Source organism: Notamacropus eugenii, chromosome 3 (genome assembly GCF_028372415.1).
Source record: "Notamacropus eugenii isolate mMacEug1 chromosome 3, mMacEug1.pri_v2, whole genome shotgun sequence".
Taxonomy (NCBI): Eukaryota; Metazoa; Chordata; class Mammalia; order Diprotodontia; family Macropodidae; genus Notamacropus; species Notamacropus eugenii.
This window is the reverse complement of record NC_092874.1, coordinates 65,518,086-65,543,868: the sequence shown is the minus strand read 5'-3', so window position 1 is coordinate 65,543,868 and position 25,783 is coordinate 65,518,086. Positions and strand designations below refer to the sequence as shown.

At 38.2% G+C, this 25,783-nt stretch overlaps 1 protein-coding gene across 6 annotated transcripts in view; it reads left to right on the top strand.

The window, feature by feature from the left end:
- Positions 1-25,783, top strand: part of ARHGAP21 (Rho GTPase activating protein 21) — a 154,616-nt gene that overhangs the window by 47,760 nt on the left and 81,073 nt on the right. For all 6 annotated transcript variants that reach the window (XM_072651738.1, XM_072651736.1, XM_072651737.1 and 3 more), the window contains exons 3-4: positions 10,176-10,355; positions 14,460-14,484. In XM_072651738.1, coding sequence (XP_072507839.1) covers positions 10,176-10,355; positions 14,460-14,484 — 205 coding nt within the window. The remainder of the gene's footprint in view (positions 1-10,175; positions 10,356-14,459; positions 14,485-25,783) is intronic.

Sequence of the window (25,783 nt, the reverse complement as noted above, 5' to 3'; positions counted from 1 at the left end):
TCTCTTTCTATCTCTTGCTGTTGGACTTTGTTGCTAATATATAGGAATGCAGAAGATTTGTGTGGGTTTATTTTGTACCCTGCAACTTTGCCAAAGTTGTTTATTAATTCTAGTAATTTTTTACTTGAATCTCTTGGATTCTCTAGGTAAATCATCATATCATCTGCAAAGAGTGATAACTTAGTTTCTTCTTTGGCTATTTTAATTCCTTGGATATCTTTATCTTGTCTAATTGCTACGGCTAACATTTCTAGTACCATATTAAATAATAGTGGTGATAATGGACAACCTTGTTTCACCCCTGATCTTATTGGGAATGCATCTAGCTTATCCCCATTGCATATAATGCTTGCTGAAGGTTTTAGATAGATACTGCTTATTATTTTATGGAAAGTTCCCTTTATTCCTACATTCTCCAGTGTTTTTAGTAGGAATGGATGTTGTATTTTGTCAAAAGCTTTTTCTGCATCTATTGAGATAATCATGTGGTTTTTGTTAGCTTTGTTGTTGATGTGATCGATAATGCTAATAGTTTTCCTAATATTGAACCAGCCCTGTAGTCCTGGTATGAATCCTACCTGATCATAATGTATTAATCTCGTGATAAGATGCTGTATTCGTTTTGCTAGAATCTTATTTAAAATTTTTGCATCTATATTCATTAGGGAAATTGGTCTATAATTTTCTTTCTCTGTTTTGTCTCTTCCTGGTTTGGGTATCAAAACCATATTTGTATCATAGAAAGAATTTGGGAGGACTCCTTCTTCCCCAATTTTCAAGAATAGTGTATGTAGTATTGGAATTAACTGTTCTTTAAATGTTTGATAGAATTCACTTGTGAATCCATCTAGCCCTGGAGATTTTTTCCTAGGGAGTTCATTGATGGCTTGTTCAATTTCTTTTTCTGAGATGGGGTTGTTTAAGTATTCAACTTCCTCTTCTGTTAATCTGGGCAATTTGTATTTTTTAAAATATTCATCCATCTCATTTAGATTATCGAATTTGTGGGCATAAAGTTGGGCAAAGTAGTTTCTAATTATTGTTTTAATTTCCTCCTCATTGGAGGTGAGTTCACCCCTTTCATTTTTAATATTAGTAATTTGGTTTTCTTCTTTCTTTTTTTTAATCAGATTGACCAAAGGTTTATCAATTTTATTAGTTTTTTCATAAAACCAACTATTGGTTTTATTTATTAATTCAATAGTTTTCTTAATTTCAATTTTATTAATCTCTCCTTTGGTTTTCAGTATTTCTAATTTGGTATTTACTTGGGGATTTTCAATTTGTTCTTTTTCTAGCTTTTTCAACTGCAAGCCTAAGTCATTGATCTCCTCTTTCTCTATTTTATTTATGTAAGCATTCAGAGATATAAAACTTCCCCTAATAACTGCTTTTGCAGTATCCCATAAGTTTTGGTATGTTGTCTCACTATTGTCATTCTCTCGAATGAAATTGTTGATTGTTTCTATGATTTCTTCTTTAACCCAACCCTTCTTTAGAATTAGATTATTTAGTTTCCAATTGATTTTTGGTTTCTCTTTCCATGGCCTTTTATTACATGTAATTTTTAATGCATTATGATCTGAAAAGGATGCGTTGATTATCTCTACCTTTCTGCACTGGATTGTGAGATTTTTATGTCCTAGTACATGGTCAATTTTTGTAAATGTTCCATGTACCGCTGAGAAAAAAGTATATTCCTTTCTATTCCCATTTAATTTTCTCCAAAGAGCTATCATATCTACCTTATCCAGAGTTTTATTTACCTCCTTAACCTCTTGCTTGTTTATTTTGAGGTTAGATTTATCGAGTTCAGAGAGGGGGAGGTTGAGGTCCCCCACTAGTATAGTTTTGCTATCAATTTCTTCCTTCAACTCCCCCAACCTCTCCTCTAAGAATTTGGATGCTATACCACTTGGAGCATACATGTTTAGTAATGATATTGCTTCATTGTCTATGGTGCCTTTTAGCAGGATATAGTTTCCATCCTTATCCCTTTTGATTAGATCTATTTCTGCTTTTGCTTTGTCTGAGATTAGGATTGCTACTCCTGCCTTTCTTACATGAGCTGAAGCACAATATATTCTGCTCCATCCTTTGACCTTTATCCTATGTGTATCCCCCCGTTTCAAATGTGTTTCTTGTAAGCAGCATATTGTTGGATTATGGCTTTTAATCCATTCTGCTATCCGTCTCCGTTTTATGGGAGAGTTCATCCCATTCACATTCACAGTTATGATTACAATCTGTGTATTTCCCTCCACCCTCTTTCCCACCATTTGTGCTTTTAGCTCTCCCGTCTCCCTTCCCCTCCTCAATAGTATTCACTTTTCTCCCCCTCCTCCTGCAGCCTTCCCCTCCTTCTTTTAGCCCCCCTCCCTTTTAGTCCCCTTTACTCTTATTGCTTCTTTCCTCCCTTTTAGCCACCCTCCCCTTTCTTCCCCCTTCCCCTCCTACTACCTGTAGAGCTAGTTAGGATTATCTACTTAAGTTTATTGTTCCCTCCTTTGAACAAATCAGATGAGAGTACCTCTCAAACAATGCTCATCTCCCTCCCCTCCTTCCCTCTACTATAGTTTTGTACTTCTTCCTGTGATATAATTTGCCATTTTCCGCTTCCCCCTTTTCACACCTCCTATTACATTCCCTTCTCATACTTAAATCATATTTTTGACATGACATCATTTACTTTATGCCCGTTCCCTCTACATATATCCCTTTTATCATAATAGCTGCACAGTTCTCAAGATTAACAGGTATCATCTTCCCTTATAGGGAGGTAAACAGTTTGCCCTAACTGAGTAGCAAGTTTTTGTTTTTGTTTTTTCCCCTCTGTTTACCTTTTTATGATTCTCTGGAGACCTGCATTTGAAGATCAAATTGTCTATTGAGTTCTGGTGTTTTGGTCAGGAAGCTCTGGAAATCCCTTATTTCCTTGAATGACTTTCTCCTTGCCTGAAATGTTATGCTGAACTTTGTTGGGTAGTTGATCCTTGGTTGAAGTCCCAACTCCTTTGCCTTACGGAATATTGGGTTCCAATTCTTTCGATCTTTTAATGTAGAAGCTGCAAGGTCCTGTGTGATCCTGACTGTGTGTCCTTGATATTTGAATTGTTTCTTTCTGGCTGCTTGTAGTATTTTCTCCTTCACTTGATAGCTCTGGAATTTGGCAACTATATTTCTTGGGGTTTTGAGTTTGGGATCCCTTTCGGGAGGGGAACGGTGGATTCTTTCGATGACTATTTTGCCCTCTGAGTCTAGTACTTCTGGACAGTTTTCCTTGATGATTTCCTGGAAGATATTGTCCAGACTCTTTTCTTCATCATGGGTTTCTGGCAGGCCAATAATTCTTAGATTTTCTCTCCTGGATCTATTTTCCAGGTCAGTTGTTTTTCCAATTAAATATTTTACATTTTCTTCTATCTTTTCATTCTTTAGATTTTGTTTGACTGATTCTTGTTGCCTCATTGAGTCATTAGTTTCTACTTGCCCAATTCTAATCTTCATCGTAGTGTTTTCTTCAGTTAGCTTTTCCATCTCCTTTTCCATCTGACCAATTTTTCCCTTTAAGGAGCTATTTTCTCCATTTAATTTTTGTACTTCTTTTTCCAATTGACCAATTTTCCCAGTTAGGTTTTGGGTTTCCTTTTCCATCTGATCAATTTTCCCAATTAGGTTTTGGGTTTCCTTTTCCATTTGATTAGCTCTTCCTTTTAGGGAATTATTCTCTCCAGTTAATTTTTGAACTTCCTTTTCCATTTCTTCAATTTTCTTTTTCAGGGTGATGTTCTCATCAGTGAATTCTTTTTTTATAGTTTTAAAATCATTGGCCAGTTTTTCTTTTATATCCTTCTTCAGATGTTCCAGGTAATCTAGTTGTGCTTGCGAGAAATTCATAGTCCCATCTGAGGTTTCAGATGGAAGTACAGTCTCAGCTCTAACCTCTTTGGTGTTTGTGTTTTGGTCCTTATCCCCATAGAAAGATTCTATGGTTTTTTCACTTTTCGTCTGCTTTTTCCGATTCATGATGTTGGCTGAGTGTTGTAGCTTTTTTTTTACTCCTTAATTTTTGTTACTGCATATTTTGCGGGATATCCTTTTGAATTTTTTGTGAGTTTATTTTATAGTTTGAAAGTGTACTAAAACTATTGACCTAATTAGTATATTTGCTGATTCCCTAGCATTTTCTCAGTAAATCATCACGTCATCAATAAATAGGCAAAGTGGAGAAAATCTATTCCTCTCTTTATGCTTATAATTTCCTTTATCTTATTTCTGCTGAGAGTATTTTTGGAACTGTATCAAGTAGTGAATAATGCACTTGATGTACATACCTCCTGAGCATAACATCTCCTTCCTCAGAAACATTCTGTGGTGCCCCATTGTTTGCCAACAGCATATGAACTTATTAGCCTGGCATTCAAAGATGACCACCATTGGGATCCAGAGATGCCTGGAATCTTTCTTGCTCTAATACCCTTTGGGTCCAAGTCTAACCTTTTAGACTTATTTTACTAAATGCACTTTAGCCTTCTGCCAAACTGGATTATTGACTGGTGCTTGCTTTCCTTTTCTGTATACATTTGTACATTCTTAGCCCTTTGTCTCCAACAGATCCCTCCACTGTCTGCCTCTAACATTGTATTTTGACTTGAACATTTTGTTATCTATTCTTACCTCAAATCTCAGTTTAGGTACTGCCTTCTCTATGAGGTCCTTTCTGGTGTACACAACTAGAAAGAATCCCTTCTTCCTTACCCTATTATGGCTTTGTTCTTGGCATTTGTATCCTAATTTGTAATATGTTTACATTAATACAATAAGAAATTTTTGCACCTGTGAATAAAGTACTCTGCTTTATGTGTAAAGCACTCTGCTACTTTGATGAATCCATAGTCTCATCCCTAAGAACTCATTCATACCTTTTCATCCCAGTTGGTCTCCTTGCCAAGTCTTCCAGGAGATACTCTGTGAGGGCCAATCCAGAGTGCTGACAGCCTTCAATTTAACTTTGCTTGTAGATGAAATAGAGGAAATATATATACATATATTATATATGTATATATATTTCCTCTCTCTATATTTATTTATGTCTGTGTGTATGTATATGTGTATGTACATGTGTACATACACATGTATATACATACACATATACATATAAGTGTGTGTATCCTGTTAATGATACCATACTTGCTTCTATATGTCTGGCGTGCCATCTTTCTAATAATATCCATTACATTGCTTTTCCTGCACTATTCTCAGTGCCTTCATATGTTAAGCATTTGCCTCTCTAGTTGTTGGATAACCAGAAGAGTCTTTGTTACGTGACTTGCATTCAGAAAGTTTTGCTCAAAGAATATTTGTATGAAAAAATATGAGCTTTTTCTTCACAGCATTTTGGGTTACAAATTTTCTCCCCTTTTATCCCCTCCCCCCCCAGACCCAAGCATTCTAATTGCCCCTGTGATCAATCTGCTCTCTCTTCTATCCTCCCTCTCTGCCCTTGTCTCCGTCTTCTCTTTTGTCCTGTAGGGCCAGATAGCTTTCTTTACCCCTTAACCTGTATTTCTTATTTCCTAGTGGTAAGAACATTACAGTTGATCCTAACACTTTGAGTTCCAACTTCTTTAGCTCCCTCCCTCTCCACCCCTTCCCTTTGGAAAGCAAACAATTCAATATAGGCCAAATCTGTGTAGTTTTGCAAATGATTTCCATAATAGTTGTGTTGTATAGGACTAACTATATTACCCTCCATCCTATCCTGTCCCCCATTACTTCTATTCTCTTATGATCCTTTCCCTCCCCATGAGTGTCTACCTTGGATTGCATTCTCCTCCCCATGCCCTCCTCTCTATCCTCCCCCCCACCCTGCTTGTGCCCTTGTCCCCCACTCTCCTGTATTGTGAGATAGGTTTTCCTATCAAAATGAGTGCATTTTATTCTTTCCTTTAGTGGAATGTGATGAGAGTAGACCTCATGATTTTCTCTCGCCTCCCCTCTTTATCCCTCCACTAATGAGTCTTTTGCTTGCCTCTTTTATGAGAGATAATTTGCCCCATTCAATTTCTCCCTTTCTCCTCCCAATATTTCTCTCTCACTGCTTGATTTCATTTTTTTTTTTAAGATATGATCCCATCCTCTTCAATTCACTCTGTGCACTCTGTCTCTATGTATGTGTGCGTGTATGCATGTGTGTGTGTGTACTCCCACCCAGTACCCAGATACTGAAATGTTTCAAGAGTTACAAATATTGTCTTTCCATGTAGGAATGTAAACAGTTCAACTTTAGTAAGTCCCTTATGACTTCTCTTTGCTGTTCACCTTTTCATGGTTCTCTTCATTCTTGTGTTTGAAAGTCAAATTTTCTTTTCAGCTCTGGTCTTTTCATCAAGAAAATTTGAAAATCCTCTATTTCGTTGAAAGACCATTTTTTCTCCTGAAGTATTATACTCAGTTTTGCTGGGTAGGTGATTCTTGGTTTTAGTCCTAGTTCCTTTGACTTCTGGAATATCCTATTCCATGCCCTTCAATCCCTTAATGTAGAGGCTGCTAGATCTTGTGTTATCCTGATTGTATTTCCACAATACTTGAATTGTTTCTTTCTAGCTGCTTGCAATATTTTCTCCTTCACCTGGGAATTCTGGAATTTGGCCACAATGTTCCTAGGAGTTTCTCTTTTTGGATCTCTTTCATGCAGTGTTCTGTGGATTCCTTGAATATTTATTTTGCCCTCTGGTTCTAGAATCTCAGGGCAGTTTTCCTTGATAATTTCATGGAAGATGATGTCTAGGCTCTTCTTTTGATCATGGTTTTCAGATAGTCCCAAAATTTTTACATTGTCTCTCCTGAATCTATTTTCCAGGTCAGTTGTTTTTCCAATGAGATATTTCACATTATCTTCCATTTTTCCAATCTTCTCGCTATGTTCTGTGATATCTTGCTTTCTCACAAAGTCCTTAGCGTCCATCTGTGCCATTCTAGTTTTGAAAGAATTATTTTCTTCAGTGAGCTTTTGAATCTCCTTTTCCATTTGGCTAATTCTGCTTTTGAAAGCATTCTTCTCCTCATTGGCTTTTTGAACCTCTTTTGCCAATTGAGTTAGGCGAGTTTTCAAGGTGTTAATTTCTTCAACATTTTTTTGGTTCTCCTTTAGCAGGGAGCTGATCTGCTTTTCATGCTTTTCTTTCATCTCTCTCATTTCTCTTCCCAGTTTTTCCTCCACCTCTCTAACTTGATTTTCACAATTCTTTTTGAGCTCTTCCATGGCCTGAGCCCATTGGGTGGGCTGGGACACAGAATCCTTGATTTCTGTGTCTTTGCCTGATGGTAAGCATTGTTCTTCCTCATCAGAAAGGAAGGGAGGAAATGTCTGTTCTCCAAGAAAGTAGCCTTCAGTAGTCTTATTTCTTTTCCCTTTTCTGGGCATTTTCCCCAGCCAGTGACTTGACCTCTGAATATTCTCCTCACACCCACCTTGCCTCCTGATCCTCCCAGCCAGCGTTTGGGGTCTGAGATTCAAATGCTGCTTCCAGCCTTAGGGCTTTTGGCGGGGGCAGGGCTGCTATTCAGTGTGAGATTAAGTTCAGGTGGTCAGGTCAGGGCAGGACCACCTCTCAGGCTCAGTTCCCTCAGGGGGTTTATGTACAGACCTTCCACAATGGATCCAGGCTCCCGCCTGCTTGGGGAGGCCCTGTCTGCAGCCGCCTCTCAGCTTCTACCTCATGAGGGGGCCCGAATCATGGGAGCACCCCACTCCCCTCTTGACCCGCCAAAGAGACTCTCACCGACCCCTGTCACCTGTGGGCGGAGGGACTTGTGCGGCCGCTGGAGATGCCGTCCCTGAAGCCTGCTTGGGTCTGTTTCTCTTGGTGCCGTGGCCGCAGCAGGTCTGGGCTGCGCTGGGCTCCGCAGCGCGATGGACCTTTTGCGAGAGGTTTGCAGGTCCCTCTGTGGGTGGAGATCCCGTGGCCGCTGGAGATCCCGTCCCTGAAGCCAGCTCGGATCTTTTCCTCTCGGTGCCGCGGCCACGGCAGGGCTGCCCTCTGCTCCCAGTCCCGGCGCCTAGTCTGCAGCGCGACGGACCCCCCGCGAGAGGTTTGCAGGTCTCTCAGGAACAGAAATCTCCCTCGCTCCAATATTCTGTGGCCTCTGGGTGCAGAATTCACCGTGAGTTGCTCCCCTGTAGCCGATCTGTGGGTTGTGGGTTCGGAGCTATGTGTATGTGCGTCTTTCTACTCCGCCATCTTGGCTCCGCCCCTCTGAGCTTTTTCTTAAAGGAGAAAGTTGAGCTCATTAAAATAATGCAGTATTTCAAATACGATTATACAGTTTCTCAAATGGCCTGTTTTCTTATTTTCTATTATAAGCCCCATTTGATGTCCATACACAGCATTTGTCCAAAGTAAGTATGTTAATGTCACCCATACATCATAACCTAGACAGTGAGAATCCTGTATGTGTATGTGTGTACATACTTAAGCCAAACCTTTTGGCATAATTTTGGTCTCATTTGGGATACTCTACAGTGGGGTCCAATAGGTTACAATGATGTCATCCCACATGGGTGTGTTCGTCCTTCGTTGTGGAAGAAGACCATGCCATAAGAGAAATAATGACATGACTTGTACTTGACTTTTTTTTTTGAGTGAGGAAGGGCTGTGCAGGGCACCAGCCTCACTTCTCCAGAGCCATCTGAATCCAGTGACCAGATAGATATTCATCAGGATGATTGGAGATGACCCAGGATGAGGCAATTGGGGTTAAGTGACTTGCCCAAGGTCACGCAGCTAGTGAGTGTCAGGTGTCTTAGGGGAGATTTGAACTCAGGGCCTCCTGACTCCTGCACTGGTGCTCTATCCACTGCACCACCTACCTGCCCCTTGTCATCTGCATATGAACATCTGGAAAACATAATCTGTTACAATTTTATCTTCCTTTTGGATTTTGCAAGATGTCCTCTTTGATAATCATAAACACATATGCCTGCCTCAGGATTAAAAATAAGGTCATAAAACAATTTATTTCTATTAAATCTTTAAAGGAATCATAATTTCAACATATTCATGGGGAAATTCTGTGCCTTAGTTAATCCAGTTTTTCTATAGGTAACAAACAGTAAACACAGTGAGATATTTTATTCTCTACCCTTCAACCACACGTGTGTGTGATAATTTACAAAAACTTTCTAATCAACGAGTATGCTTTGATTTTATTAGTCAAAATATAAATTTTGCTGGCTAGCTCTTAATTCCCTTGATGTTAGATAATGAAAATATTCTCATAATCTTTTACAGAGTTCTTCTGTTCATTTCTTCAATGGCAGCTTTTAAGTAAAGCTTTTACACTTAGGAGAAAATTAGTTTTTTAAGGAATGAACTTTTGATTTGTATGATTGGTATCTAGTTAAGTATTTCTGAGGTATGTGTCAGTATGTTAGGAATCTCAATGTGTAATAATTTATCTATAGAAATTAGCTTATCTTTTAGGGGTTTATTTTTATTTATCTGTTATTTAATTTACTTTTTAAAATGTGGACACTAATAGGATCCTCCTACATTGGAAGTAGGTAATTTTTTTATATTTTAAATTTAAGAATTTTTTTAAAAAGTGCAATTTATATTAAATTATTCTTTTGAGGAAAAGTAAAATTTTATAGAAAAGGAACAGAAAATTTAATGTTAACGATGTTAGTTAGTTAGCTCTTATTTAAAACTCTACATTGTACAGAGGAAGAACTTTTTCCTTTGCGATTCTTGGGGATTTATATTATGTGGCCATTATAATTTGGATCAGTTCTTTATTTTCTTTTTACAGTAGGTAGGCCATGTACTAATGACTTAATTGATAGGATGTGTTACCTGGTTGATTAAGTTTTTATTTGTTGATCTTAGCAAAAAGGGAAAGGAGTTGATTTTGAACATCTACATATTTTGTTACAATGTATCAGCAATGAATGTGTAGTTATTTATAAATTACATCTGAGTACAGTATTGTCTTTATACTTTAATCAGCTGTCATCTGACATTTGGTGATATACAAGAACTTGTAGAAATTTTCTTACAGTAGTGTTCCATTGCATTGCTGATTATTTTTAGGTGAAAGGATCTGGGTATAACTCAGTTGTGATTTTTAAAACTATAGTAGTAAAACAAAGTTTTTCTTTATTGTCATTTTAGGTAACAAAAAATAAAGATGGAAAAGAGCAAAGTGAAGCAGTATCACCATCTGAAGATGAAACATTTTCTTGGCCGGGTCCGAAAACGGTTTTGTTGAAGAGAACATCTCAAGGCTTTGGTTTTACATTAAGACATTTTATTGTTTACCCCCCAGAGTCTGCTGTTCATTTTTCCTGTAAGGTAAGAGAGAAGTAACTAGAATTGGGTGTATGCATTAAAAAAAAAAAAAAGTAACTTCACCTCTTCACCTTTTCTCTGTTTACTTTCTCTCTCATTTGTTTTTACTTTCATTATAGTCTGTTTCTACATTTTAAATTTTATTTATATATGAATTTTTTATCAGTAACAAAACTGTCAAGTACTTCTAAAATGTTATACAGTAAAGTATGTATAATAAAGCTTAAATATTTGGATGCAGCTCTGTTCATAAGTGAGCTTTTATCCTTCTATCAAGGATTTTACTGGATTTTCTAATATCTTTCTCCTTCAGGACCCCCTGTATCTTGATCTTCCTTTTCTACTATTTAATTTCCATTATTCCTAACCATCTTGGAGTTGGTAGGAAAATAGTTGTAATGAAATTAAAACATTTGAATCAGAAAATGTTAATTTTTTGAGCTGTAATATAAGAACGTGGTGGCCAAAGTGTGTGTCATGTAGTGGCAAAACCTAATGATGAGCATTTCTTTACTTAGCCAGCCTGATGCTCAGCCAGAAAATGTGACTTGTCACTGGGGCCACATTTGAATTTTTTCCAGGGTGTTATAGTATCTACTTGCCAGGGTTTTACCCGGCCATTATCATGGTCTTCAAGAACTGGAAGTCACCTCTAGATCATCCAGAAGCTCTGGAGTAGCTTGTTAAATCCAAAAGATAGTTCCTCACTAAAGTGGGTGATAGCCACTGGTGTGCTTTGGTTAATAATTCCCCCGGGCTTTACTAATAGTGACTTGCAATAGTGTGGAAACTGACTTTAGAGAGTGCACTGATACCTTTACTTGTGATTTTTTTTTTTCAGTACAGGTTCTTTATAATTTATGCTTTGTTGACTGGTTCTTAAGGGAATCTGCATTGGGAGTATGAAACGCACTTTGGAAAAGTCTTAGGTGACTGCAATTGTACTTTCTTCTAAGAGTTGTGAGATGATAGCTGATCCTAAAATTGCTGTATCATCTATAGGGATCCTTAACACTTCTGGGATCAGCTTGTAAAGTATCTTTGATTTGGGATTGGGATTTAGAGCTGTTGACTTCCATTTTGTACTTTTAGAAGGCGTTAATCTAGTATACTTTTTTAAATGTAGTAAGCAGATGAACTTAATAAAATATTTTATCTAATATCTATAGTATATATATATATATGTATGTTTATGTCTGTATATGTATAGGTAATATCTTTAAAAATGTCACCAAAATGAAAAAAGAAAGAAACATTATTACTCTAGGAAATTGCCCTATGGAAGTTGCAGCCCCATGTTCAGTGATTACAGGGGCTCTGACCAAACAAGTTTTACAATAGTCAAGTTAATATTTAGTTCACCATTTATTGTGTCTCCTTTCTAAAATCCTATGCTGGGGTGGGTGGAACAATGCAGAGTTTAGATAAGACAAAACCGATGCCCTGAAGAATTTAGAGGAGTACTGTTTAGATAGTATGAAGGTTGTGACACACAGAAATAATGTTAGTCAATGAATGAATACCAGGTGAGTACATCAGCGGTGTGAACCCAGTGTCTTACGAAGTCCAAATGAGAAAAAATCATTCCCAGCTTGGAATCAGGGAAGCTTTCCTGGAGAAAGTGCCCTTTGATTCAGATTTCAATGGCTTTTAAAGTAGAGATTTTACATGTTAAGGGAAGGGGCATTTTACGCACGGAGGAAAAAAGCATTATCAGAGTCATAGAGGCAGGAAAGGGCCAGTTGTTTGTGGGAAAGAGTAAACAAGAAGTCTGGCTTGGTTGGAACATAGAATGCATGGCAGGGAAATTTAATTTAGGTCTTTAGTTCATGAAATTAGGTTCATTTTTTTCTAAGCTGTTTTTTAGAAAAAAATTCAAAACATAAATAATAAGATCTCATTTATCTTGCGGCCACTTAACAGATGGCTTGACTTGAATAGTTGGCTTAAGTCAGCTGTTGTACTGTGATCAGTTCCATTACACTCTCCCCTACATTCTAATTTGTGCTACTACTGCCCGAATGCTACAGCTCAGCTCTTTTATTACTAGGCTGGGGTAATGCCTCTTGATAGATTGGACCAAACCCAAGACCATAGCTTCACTCTGATAACCTACTTCTTAATACTTCAACAAAAAAAATCCCCATTTAACCCAGGACCCTCTTGTTTCTAGGACATCAACAAGGAAAGGCTGCTAACATCTGGCCCAGTCCTTAAAAGGACTGACACGTAACTTTGCCATTAGAATGATTCTTTAAGCTGGCAGCGTCAGTCAGAAGGTACTACATATTCATCCAAATTGATACCAAAGCCCCACTGCTTACTTTCCCAATCCCAATAACACATACATCCCTGCTGTCTAAATGAATCACCATAGTATCTACTTCCGTGGTATCCCATTAGAATTATCACCCTCTTGTCAGTGAACTTCATCTTAGACCTCTTCTCCTGTTCTTTATGTTTTCTGGCCCTTACAGAACCTTGGCTCATCCCAGGCCATCCTTTCCAGGATGCTGGTCTGAGAAGGAGGAGGAGTTATAGATTTAAGTTAGAACAGTTAGTTGGTGTAGTGGATAGAGTATTGGGCCTAGAATTAGGAAAGTCTGAGTTTCAGATATGGCCTCAGACACTTGCTAAGTTAAATGACCCTGGGTAAGTCACATAACAACTATCTGTAACATCCCAGGTTGTTAGGATCAAATGAGCTAATATTTGTCAGATATTTTGCAAATCTTAAAGTGCTACATGAGTGACAGTGATAATTGTTGTTGTTACTGTTATTTTTATAATACACGTTGCCCTCCTCTGCCATTTCTAGATCATTTCTCTATTACCAGAATTCAGCGTACTGTATCCAGATATCACTCTGTGAAGATTCTTGTGCCAATTATCTCTGGTCCCCATGTAATTCTTCTTTCTCAAGTTCAGTCTTTCTCTCTGTTGGAATCCCTGCTCTTAGATGCCTTTAAAAAAAACTGAAATAAAACTTATTTACTTAAATGATATAACTATAAATAGTACAAACTGGTCAAAATCTATACAATTTTACAGTAAATTTCAGAAAAAAATTTTTAACTCAGTAGTCAGATCATTTAGAAGTGGTAAAAGGTATTCAGGAACTTTAATTATTTTAAATGCTTTGAGTGAGCACTGGACCTGCAATCAGGAGGATCTGAGTTCCATTCGTATCTTAGACACTTAACTAGCTGTATGATTTTGATCATGTTACTTACCCTTTCTCAGACTCAGTTTCCTCATCTGTAAAAGAAGGGGTTTGAACTCAGTGGCCTCTAAAGTGCTTTCCAGCTCTGTAATCTCTGGAAATTTTTTTGTTACATTTTTTAAATTTAATCTACTTTAGTTACACATGATATATTGTTTAAACATCATGATTTTAGAATGTCATTTTAACTGCACTTTTAATAAATTCTTGGGAATCTAGGTACTGAACTTCAGAAAGAAGAGAGACTGCTTGACTTCTGGAGGGGTAGGTGACAGGCTCCAGGGACTGGATAGGATGGTACATGGAAAGGGGAAGATCTTCGAAGATGGGAGAATCTGCTGAATTTAAGTGATCAGGGGAGTGTTGGAAGTGGCATTGAGAAGCAGGTAGCTTGCCAGTTTTCCCTCCTGGTGTAGCTTACATATGGTATTTCAGGGCAGGGAAGCTTTTTATTCCTCACTGCCTTTATCTCCTCATCAGATGATTTCCACCAGTCTCCAAATTGATGAAGTTAACAGTGCTTTTTAAAATCAGGACAGTGAATGTGTGAGCGGTCCACTGTAAGATATTTAAGAACTGTTTTAAGGTGGTCTACAAATGGGCACTACCTATAGTTTATTGTTAATCTCTTATTTTTGGACATCTTTAGAATACCAAATTCAGTGTTTTAACAAATTGATATATCAGTTCATGTTGAATGAATGAATATATGAGTTTTGGTGACATTTTTTTGAAAGACATATAAGTCCACAAAGTGTTATGTTTTCATTTAATGCAAAAAAAAAAGCCTCAAGGAAATCTTTTGATTTAAAGTAAACTAAAAGTTTCAGTTGAACTTCAGTGGTGCAACCAGACTTTATTGATATTTGCTTTTTCTTTCATAGGATGAAGAGAATGGAAACAGAGGAGGTATGTTTTAGGAACTTTAATTTTTCTGCAGATGTTTTTATAGCTATGCCTTTTTTTCTCCTTCAAGTCATATTAGAAGAGATGCTGACCTTTTTTAAGAATTTAAAGATATAAGAATGGATATTATGAGAAAGGCTGAACTGAATAATTGTGTCCTATAGGTTACGTTTGTTCTACACTTAAAGTAGAAGCATGACTTTATCGTTACATGTGGTGGTGGAACCAGTATTTGGAACATTTATTGTTATACAGTGGCACAGAAACGACATACAGCAACACTGGCCATCTTATAGAACATAAATTTGAACTTTCTACATGATTAATATTCATTCTAAATGAGTCGACTCCTTTAGTAAGATGTCCTCTGTGCTTGGTTAAGTGAGGTTTTCATGAGGATTGTGATAGCTTTGGTTTCTGGTCATTCTGTGAGAATTAACCCTAAGGTAATTTTTATAAGCTTTTCCTTTGAATGACAGAGTACTCACTGAGAAGTCTGAGTAAACCATCTTTTGCTTAGAAATCTAGGGGAACATTCTGGGGAGTGTACAGTATTCCAAAAGTAGGGAATAAGGGAATAAAAATCTATCTTTTAATTGGAAAAATTACTTGGTTGCTGCCTTGAACTGATGATTATAACATACTATTTCCTGTTATTTTGGGACATTAAATAGCAGTCTGACATATCTAGAAGCAATAAGATCAGTTAAATATATGATGCAGTTAAAATATATTTCTGAATTATCAAAAATGGATTGTGATTTGAGGTCAGTGTAAAACAAAATGATTTTATTATAGGTTATTAATGACTTTTTGTAATGAATAAATGAATCATGATGCATCAATAGAAGAGCTTTAAGTCCTTTTTCTTCCTGGGGCTTCTTTTCCCAATTTGCAATTTATTCCTCAGTCCAGAACACCTGGGGAAGAACTCCTTTAGAAAAAGGGTTTGTAACCTTTTTTTCTTTTGGGGGGAGGTTTAAAAGATACCACAGAAAGTCTGGGTATCTGATTTTTTTTCAAAATTTTTGGAGAGCCTAGAAATTCAGGATTCTGTAAAACTGATGAAAGCTGTTTTCCCACTTTTTCATTGTTTAGTTTCTTTTATTTATTTGTTTGTTTTTATAATAGTAATCACATTTATTCTTGTTTTTTTAATATATAATTTATTTTTCAGTTCTCAACATTCACTTCCACAAGAATTTGAATTCAAAATTTTCTCCCCATCTCTCTCCACTCCCCACCCCAGGACAGTATGCACCCAATCTACCCCTTCCTTCAGTCTGTCCTCCCTTCTATTGCCCACCCTTCTTCCATCCCCCTTTCCCTCTGTTTTCCTGTAGAGCAAAATAGATTTCTATACTCCATTACCTGTATAGCTTAAATTTCCAGTTGCATACTTAAAACAATTTTTAACATTCATTCTTAAAGCTTTGAGTTCCATATTCTCTCCCTCCCTCCCCACCCACCCTCATTGAGAAAACAAGCAATTCCATATAGGCCATACATGTGTAACAATGTTGTAAAAGACTAACCACATTCCCCTCTGTCCTATCCTGCCCTCCATTTATTCCATTCTCTCCCTTGACCTCTCTTGCCACAGTAATGTTTACTTCTGATTATCCCTTTCCCCGATTTGCTGTCCTTTTTATTATCTTCCCACTCTTATCTTCTTCCCCCTTGCCTTTCTGCAGGGTGAAATAGATTTCCATATCCAATGGAGTGTGTTATTCCCTCCTTAAGCCAAAGCCCATGAGACAAAGACTCAATTAATTCCTTTCATCTCCCCCCTTCCCCTCTATCATAGTTCTTTTTTCCCTCCTTTATGTGAGATGATTTGCTAGATTCTACCTCCATTTCTCTTACTCCTAGTACATTCCATTCAACAGTAAATTTTGTTTTTTTTAGGTATTCTTCCTTCATATTTAGCTTACTCTGTGCCCTCTATGTGTATGTACACACACACACACAAACACATATATACATACACAAATACACCCATGAACATATACATACCTACACATGTGTAATATGCACATGCATAGATACCCCTACATGCCTGCACACATGCGCGCATGCACACACATATATATATTCCCTCTAACTACCCTAATACTGAAAAAGGTCTCATGAGTTACAAATAACATCTTTCCATGTAGGAATGTAAACAGATCAACTTTAATGAGTTCCTCAAGACTTCTCTTTCCTATTTACCTTTTCATGTTTCTCTTGATTCTTGTATTTGAAAATCAGATTTTCTATTCAGCTCTGGTCTTTTCAACAAGAATGCTTGGAAGTCCTCTATTTCATTGGAATTATATTTTTTCTCCTGAAGTATTATACTCAGTTTTTCTGGGTAGGTGATTCTTGGTTTTTATCCTAACTCCTTTGACTTCAGGAATATCATATTCCAAGCCCTTTGATCCCTTAGTGTAGAAACTGCTAAATCCTTTTTTATCCTGATTGTATTTCCACAATACTTGAATTGTTTCTTTCTGGCTGCTTGTGATATTTTCTCTTTAACCTGGGAACTCTGGAATCTGGCTACAATATTCCTAGGAGTTTCCTTTTGGGATCTCTTTCAGGAGGTGATTGGTGAATTCTTTCCATTTCTATTTTACCTTCTGATTCTAGAATATCAGGGCAGTTTTCCTTGATAATTTCTTGGAAGATGATGTCTAGGCTCTTTTTTTGATCATGGTTTTCAGGTAGACAAATAATTTTTAAATTATCTCTCCTGGATCTGTTTTCCAGGTCAGTTGTTTTTCCAGTGAGATATTTCACATTGTCTTCTATTTTTTCATTCTTTTGATTTTGTTTTATAATTTCTTGGTTTCTCATAAAGTCATCAGCCTCCATCTTCTCCATTCTAATTTTTAAAGAGCTATTTTCTTCAGGAAGCTTTAGAACCTCTTTTTCCATTTGGCTAATTCTGCTTTTTAAAGCATTTTTCTCCTCATTGGCTTTTTGGATCTCTTTTGCCATTTGGGTTAGTCTATTTTTAAAGGTGTTATTTTCTTCAGCATTTTTTGGGTCTCCTTTAGCAAGCTGTTGACTCACATTTCATGATTTTCTTGCATCGCTGTCATTCCTGTTCCCAATTTTTCCTCCACTTCTCTTACTTGATTTTCAAAATCCTTTTTGAACTCTTCCATGACCTGAGACCATTGCATATTTTTTTTGGAGGTTTTGGATGCAGAAGCCTTGACTTTGATGTCTTCCTCTGATGGTATGTTTGTTCTTCCTCATCTGAAAAGATGGAGGAAAATACCTGCTCACTATAGAGTATAGAAGTAACCTTCTGTAGTCTTATTTTTTTTCCCTTCTTTTGGGCATTTTTCCAGCCAGTTACTTCACTTTTGATTCCTTTGTCAAGTGGAGGTTGGGGACTCTAGGGGGACTCTGTAAGTTCTTAGTTCCTCCAAGGTGGCACAATCACGGGGGAGGAGTTTACTCCTTTCCTGGCCTGCAGTCTGGTCTGTGAGCAACTACAAGCACTCTTTTCTGCCCTGGAACTGTGAGTAGGATTTCCTCTCCACAGCCACCACTAGCTTCACTAAGCTGGGGCTCCTTCTCGTCCCAGCACCACTGCTCAGAACTGAGACCCAGATCAGACCCAGATCAGCTGCTCCATTCCCCCAGGGTCTTTAGGCAGGGGGCTCCAAAAGTGAAAGCTGCTACAGCAGTGGCTGCCGCCCTGGGACTGGGACTGGGGCAGTCTGAGCCTCCCTTCTCACCCTGGTGAAAGAACTTTGAAGCTGTCTTTGGGTTTGTAGGTTGAGAACTCTGGAAACTGCAGCTGCTACCAGTGATTCCGCACCATGAGGCGTACTCCAGTTTCGTCTGTGCTGTGTGGCCCAAGTTGGACTGCACTCTACTCCGTGCCAGGTGCTATAGACCTTTCCTGTTGGCCTCCCAGGCTGTTTTGGGCTGGAAATCTGTTTCACTCTGTCATTTTGTGACTTCTGCTGCTCTAGAATTTGTTTAGAGTAATTTTTTACAGGTATTTTATGGGGAGAGCTAGAGCAGGTCCATCCTTCTTCTCTACCATCTTGGCTCTGCCCCTCCCTTAGTTTCTTTTAAAGCTATATTTATTTTGTAATACATTCATGTTTTTTTTTCTATTTTGTTATTTTGCCTTTCTTGTTTTTTCTATTCCTTTTCTACTTTTTCCTTTGCACACACACACACACACACACACACACACACAATTTTATAAAATAATAATCTTTATAAGAAATCTAAATATTATTTAAACAGAAGTGGGGGGATAATCAAAGGTACTTATGTCTTAGGGCAGTACAATTCAGACCACTAATCTCTCAAGGGAGTAACAGTTAACAAAACATGGTGGACTTCTATTTTTTGAAAGACCACTAAATTGCTATCAGCTCTTTCCAACTGTTATTTGAGTAAAAATTGTCATAATTGGTTTGAAAGGGTACTCCTTATCTCCTTTTCCTGCCCATGATATGAACATTCATCTCAAGAATTTCATTAAACCTTTTAAGAAGTCATATAGTACATTTTTAGAGAAATAATTTTGAGACCTGCCCCTCTATAAAAGTCTTAGGCATTTGTGGATTTGATTTATGGGGGCTGGATGTCATTATTCAGCCAGCAGTTACTCACCACTTCCTCTGTGCTGGGCACTGTCCTAGGCACTGATTATGCAAAGAAATGCCGAAATAATCCATATCCTCAAAGAGCTCACCTTCTGATGGAGGAGATAATATGTAAACATGTCTGTACGTATAAGGTACATGCAGTGTAAACAAAAGCTAATCACAAAAAGAGCAGTGGGCTGCAACAAGAAAGGCTTGTGTGCAGAAGAGGAAAGCCCGACGTGGTGCCCACACTTTTGCCAGCATGAAGAAAGCAAGAAAAATAAAGTAGAAAAGACAGTTGTGGTAGGGGAGAGTCAAGCGAGTAAGTCACAGGAGCATGGGCTGCTTTCTGCAGTCTTGATAGGGCTACTAGATAGGAATTATATATATCCCGCTAAGTATTGCAGTTCTAGGGGGATGGTTTTGTTGAGAATAGAAACCACTTTCCTGATTTCTAACCTAGGTTCACAACTTAATGTCTTCAGTTCCTCACCCCTTGCGAATCTTGTATCTACCTTGACATCATTTCAGATTTATTTCATTTTCTCTAATCACACAGCCTTCATCACCCCTTACCTAGACTGTTGCAGGAGTCTCCTTATTGGCCTTGCTGTCTCAAGTCTCTCTCCTCTCTAATCCATCTTCAACATAGCTGTCAAAATTATTTTCCAAAAATGCAAGTCCGACCACCTCCAGTGGTTTCCTATTAATTCTAGGATCAATTGTTATTTCATTTTTATCTCATTCTTTTTAATTTCTATTTTTGTTTGTTTTATAGTGTACATCATAGTATAGTAGAAGTTCATGTATATAATTTATTAATAAATACATATATACATATTGAAGTTATGTGCTTAGATTTCTTTTTTTACTAATAGGGAACACAATCAAAAATATTCGGAAGCCACTTATCTAAAGTAAAGGTATCAAACTCTCAGCCCTAAAATTCCTGGGTAAGCCCAGGAGACAGATTAAAATGTCATTGGGAGCAAATAAAAATAATGTTAATTTGAAGTTTTCTAAGAAAACATATGGCCATTCAAGATCTGTGGGGTTTTTTGTTTGTTTTTTTTTAAATGTTTGACATCCCTAGTCTTAAGAACCAGAGCCTTCAAGATCTATAACAGCAATATTAGGACATATTTCCTTTAGGCTGTGCTCATACCAGCTCTGCAAGATAAAAGCATGTTAGAAATTGTTTTCATTTCTCACTCCCAAAACAGACTCCCGTTGTTCACCTGCTCTTACAACATCATATTAGTCATAGGAAGTGTCTTTCTTAAGATTGTATAGACGATTCTTAAGCCTTAGAGTCGGACCTAGTACAACCCCTCTTTTTTAGGTATGAGGACCCAGAACTTAGGATCATTATCTTTGGGAAGTTTATCAATGTTAAGACTTATCTGTAATCAGGTTTTTATCCCTGCTTAGTTTTCTTCACATTGCCCTGCACATTACCAGGCCATATTGTTCTGTCATTCAGTTGATGAGTGTTTAACATTTAAATGTAAGCTTTTTGAACTGTTTTTTTTTTTTTTTATTAAACTTTTAACATTTATTTTCACACATTTTTGGGTTACACATTTTCCCCCCTTTTTTTCCCTCCCCCCCCCCAGACCCAAGCTTTCTAATTGCCCCTGTGACCTATCTTCTCTCTCCTCTATCCTCCCTCCCTGCCCTTGTCTCCGTCTTCTCTTTTGTCCTGTAGGGCCGGATAGCTTTCTTGACCCCTTAACCTGTATTTCTTGTTACCCAGTGGTAATAACATTACATTTGGTCCTAACACTTTGAGTTCCAACTTCTTTGGCTCCCTCCCTCTCTACCCCTTCCCCTTGGAAGACAGGCAGTTCAATATAGGCCATATCTGTTTAGTTTTGCAAATGATTTCCATACTAGTTGTGTTGTATAGGACTAACTATATTTCCCTCCATCCTGTCCTGTCCCCCATTACTTCTATTTTCTTATGGTCCTTTCCCTCCCCATGAGTGTCGACCTCGTATTGCATTCTCCTCCCCCTGCCCTCCCCTCCCCTCTATCCTCCCCCCCATCCTGCTTGAGCCCCTGTCCCCCACTCTCCTGTATTATGAGATAGGTTTTCCTATCAAAATGAGTGTGCATTATATTCTTTCCTTTAGTGGAATGTGATGAGAGTAGACCTCATGTTTTTCTCTTGCCTCCCCTCTTTATCCCACCACTAATAAGTCTTTTGCTTGTCTCTTTTATGAGAGATAATTTGCCCCATATAACTTCTCTCTTTCTCCTCCCAATATTTCTCTCTCACTGCTTGATTTCATTTTTTTTTTTTTAGTATGTGATCCCATCCTCTTCAGTTCACTCTGTGCACTCTGTCTCTATGTATGTGTGCGTGTGTGTATGTGTGCGTGTGTGCATATGTGTGTGTGTGTGTGTGTGTGTGTACTCCCACCCAGTGCCCAGATATTGAAATGTTTCAAGAGTTATAAATATTGTCTTTCCGTATAGGAATGTAAACAGTTCAACTTTAGTAAGTCCCTTATGATTTCTCTTTGCTGTTCGCCTTTTCATGGTTCTCTTCATTCTTGTGTTAGAAAGTCAAATTTTCTTTCCAGTTCTGGTCTTTTCATCAGGAAAATTTGAAAGTCTTCTATTTCATTGAAAGACCATTTTTTTTCCTGAAGTATTATACTCAGTTTTGCTGGGTAGGTGATTCTTGGCTTCAGTCCTATTTCCTTTGACTTCTGGAATATCCTATTCCATTCCCTTCTGTCCCTCAATGTAGAAGGTGCCAGATCTTGTACTATCCTGATTGTATTTCCACAATACTTGAATTGTTTCTTTCTAGCTGCTTGCAATATTTTCTCTTTCACCTGGGAATTCTGGAATTTGGCCACAATGCTCCTAGGAGTTTCTCTTTTTGGATCTCTTTCATGTGGTGTTCTGCGGATTCCTTGAATATTTATTTTGCCTTCTGGTTCTAGAATCTCAGGGCAGTTTTCCTTGATAATTTCATGGAAGATGATGTCTAGGCTCTTCTTTTGATCATGGTTTTCAGGTAGTCCCAGAATTTTTACATTGTCTCTCCTGATTCTATTTTCCAGGTCAGTTGTTTTTCCAATAAGATATTTCACCTTATCTTCCATTTTTCGAATCTGCGCGGTATGTTCTGAGATATCTGTCTTTCTCGAAAAGTCCAAAGCGTCCATCTGTATCATTCTAGATTTGAAAGATCTATTTTCTTCAGTGAGCTTTTGAATCTCCTTTTCCATTTGGTTAATTCTGCTATTGAAAGCATTCTTCTCCTCATTGGCCCCTTGCACCTCCCTTGCCAGCTGAGTTAGGCTAATTGTCAAGGTGCCAATTTCTTCAAGATTTTTTTGGTTCTCCTTTAGCAGGGAGCTGATCTGTTTTTCATGCTTCTCCCTCATCCCTCTCATTTCCCTTTCCAGTCTTTCCTCCACTTCTCTAACTTGATTTTCAAAATTCCTCTTGAGCTCTTCCATGGCCCGAGCCCATTGGGTGGGCTGGGACACAGAGTCCTCGATTTCTGTGTCTTTGCCTGATGGCAAGCATTGTTCCTCCCCATCAGAAAGGAGGGGAGGAAGTGTTTTTTTCTCTCCGATAAAGTACCCTTCAATAGTTTTATTTCTTTTCCCTTTTCTTGGCATATTCTCCACCTAGTGGCCTGAACTCTGAATGTTCTCCTCACACCCACCTCGCCTCCTACTCCTCCCAGCCAGCGTTTGGGGACTGAGATTCAAAAGATGCTTCCCGCCTTAGGGCTTTTGGCGGGGGCAGGGCTGCTATTCAGTGTTAAATTAAGTTCAGGTGGTCAGGGGCAGGGCCGCCTCTCTGGCTCAATTCCCTCAGGTGGTTTATGCACAGACCTTCCACAATGGAACCAGGCTCCCGCCCGCTTGGGGATCCGCAGCCGCCTCTCAGTCCCCACCTCCTGGGGGGGCACGAGCCATGGGGGCACCTCACTCCCCTCTCAACCCGCCAAAGGGACTCTCTCACCTACCCCTGTCAGTCACCTGCTGGTGGGGGGGGCCCCGTGCCACTGCTGAAGATCCCGCCTCCGGAGCCCTCTTAGAACTGTGCCTCTCAGAGCCACAGCCGCCGCCGCCGCAGGTCCGGGCTGGGCTCCGCGTCTGCAGCGCGACGGACCTTTTGCGAGAGGTTTGCAGGTCCCTCTGTGGGTGGGGGGACCCGCGTGGCCGCTGGAGATCCCGTCTCGCAGCCCTCTAGGATCTTCTTCCCACGTTGTCGCTGCCGCGGTAGGGTTGCTCTCTGCTTCTCGCCCTGGCGCCCAGTCCACAGCAGGAAGGATCCCCCGCGAGAGGTTTGCAGGTCTCTCTGGAACAGAAATCTCCCTCGCTCCAATATTCCGTGGTCTCTGGGTGCAGAATTCGCCCTGGGTTAGTCCCCTCTCTGAACTGTTTTTTAAAAAACCTATAAAGAAGACTGTATCTGCTTTCTCTAGAAGGAAACATTTTGGGGGCTCATCCTCTTTTGAATTTGTGCTACTGCTTTCTGCTATTAGTGTGGATAATGTGGACCTGACAGTCGTAATAAAAATGACAGTAGTAACTATAATTATAAATTAGTATTGATTTGTTCTGAAGTTCTTGACTTCTACACCAGTCAGTGTTCTGTTTCCTATTTTTCAACATTCATTTAAAAAATTTCATTCCAAATTCTTGCTGTCTCTTCAGCCCCTCCTCAGCCTATTGAGAAGGCAAGCATTAATATGATACCTATTACATATGTAAAGTCATGTAAAACATATTTCCTTATTGACTATGTTACAAAAAAATTTAAAAGCAAGAAAAACAAAGTAGAAAAAAATGCTTCAATCTGCACGTAGATCTCATCAGTTTTCTCTCTGGAGGTGTATATCTTTTTTTATCCTGAGTCCATTGGAATAGTCATAGATCATTTTTTTGATCAGAGTCACTAAGTTTTCACAGTTGATTATCTTTAGACTTGCTGTTACTGTGTACAGTGTTCTCCTGTTTCTGTTACTTCACTTTAAATCATTTCGTATAAGACTTCCCAGGTTTTTCTGAAACCTCCTTCTTCATTTCTTACAGCACAAGAATTTTCCATCCCAGTCATATGCCACAACTTTGGTAGCCATTTCTCAATTGATGGGCATCCCCTCGTTTCCAATTCCAATGACCACAAAAAGAGCTGCTGTAAATATTTTTGTAATGTGGGTCCTTTTCCTTTATCTTTGATTTCTTTGAGATACAGACCTAATGGTGGTATTGCTGTGTCAAAGAGAATGCACAGTTTTTATGGCCCTTTGGGCGCAGTTACAAATTGTTCTCCAGAATGGTTGGATCAGTTTATGGCCTGCCAGCAGGTTATTAGTTTACCTGTTTTTCCACATCCCCTTCAAAATTTATCATTGTGCTTTTCTGTCATGTTAGCCAATATGATAGGTGTGGGCTGGTATCTCAGAGTTGTTTTTAATTTACATTTCCAAAATTAATAGTGATTTAGAGCTTTTTAAAAATATGGCTATTAATATAGTTTTGATTTCTTCTGAAAACTTCCTGTTCATATTCTCTGAGCATTTGTCAATTGGGCATTGACTCTTATTTTTATAAATTTGGTGTACTGTTCTTGTCCTTTCCTTCAGTTCCCAATTCCTCCCTACTCCACTGACCTGGACTGTTCCAATAGCCTTCTCATTAGTCCCCATGCTTTGCTTTTCTCTGCCCTTCAATAAACGCTTCACTTAGCTATTGAGACAGTATTTTCCAAAGTGTAGATTGACCACATCAAACCCTCCTCCCACCCCCAGTGGTTCCTTTTTCTATTCAGGAGCAAATATAAACTTCTGTGTTGGACATTTAACACTTTTCATTTCATGTAGGTCTACGCCAATTTTCTGTATTTTCCAGTTTTCTCAACAGTTTGTCAGATGTTTGGTTTTGTCAAACACTAGATAACTTGCTAATTTGCTTCTGTATATCATGTACTTAATCTGTTCAGCTGACCAGCCTCTTTCTTACCCAGTACTAAATTTTTGACAGCTATGACTTTGCGCTATTATTTGAGATTTGGTGCTACGAGGCCCCCTTCCTTCCCTTTTTAAAATTGATTCCCTTGATATTCTTGTTCTTTTGTTTCTTCAGGTGAATTTTATTATCTTTTCTAGCTCTATAAAGTAGTCCCTGTTAGTTTGGTATGGCACTGAATAAATAAATTAATTTTGGTATTATTTACATTTTTATTATATTGTCTCTACACACCCATGGGCAATGACTATTTCTCCAATTATTTAGCTCTATATATGTAAGAAGAATGTTTTACAGCTGTGTTCATATAGTTCATGTGTGTGTGTCTTGACCAGTAGATTCCTAAATATTTTATAGTCATTTTACTTTAAATGGAATTTCTTTTCCTGTTCAGTTTTGTGGTTAATATGCAGAAAAACTGATTATGTGGTCTTATTTTATATCCTGTACCTTTGCTGAAGTTTCAATTAGTTTTTTAATTTATTTTCTAAGTAAAGAATCATATCATCTGTGAAAAGTGATAATTTTGTTTCCTCTTTGTTCTGTTTTGAATGCATCCCACATGTTTTGGTATGTTGTCTCATTGTTATTATCTTTGATGAAAGGATTGTTTCTGTGATTTGTTCTTTGGTTCACCCATCTTAGTCCATCTTGTCTTTTTTATTTCAGCTGGAACATAATATTCTGCTC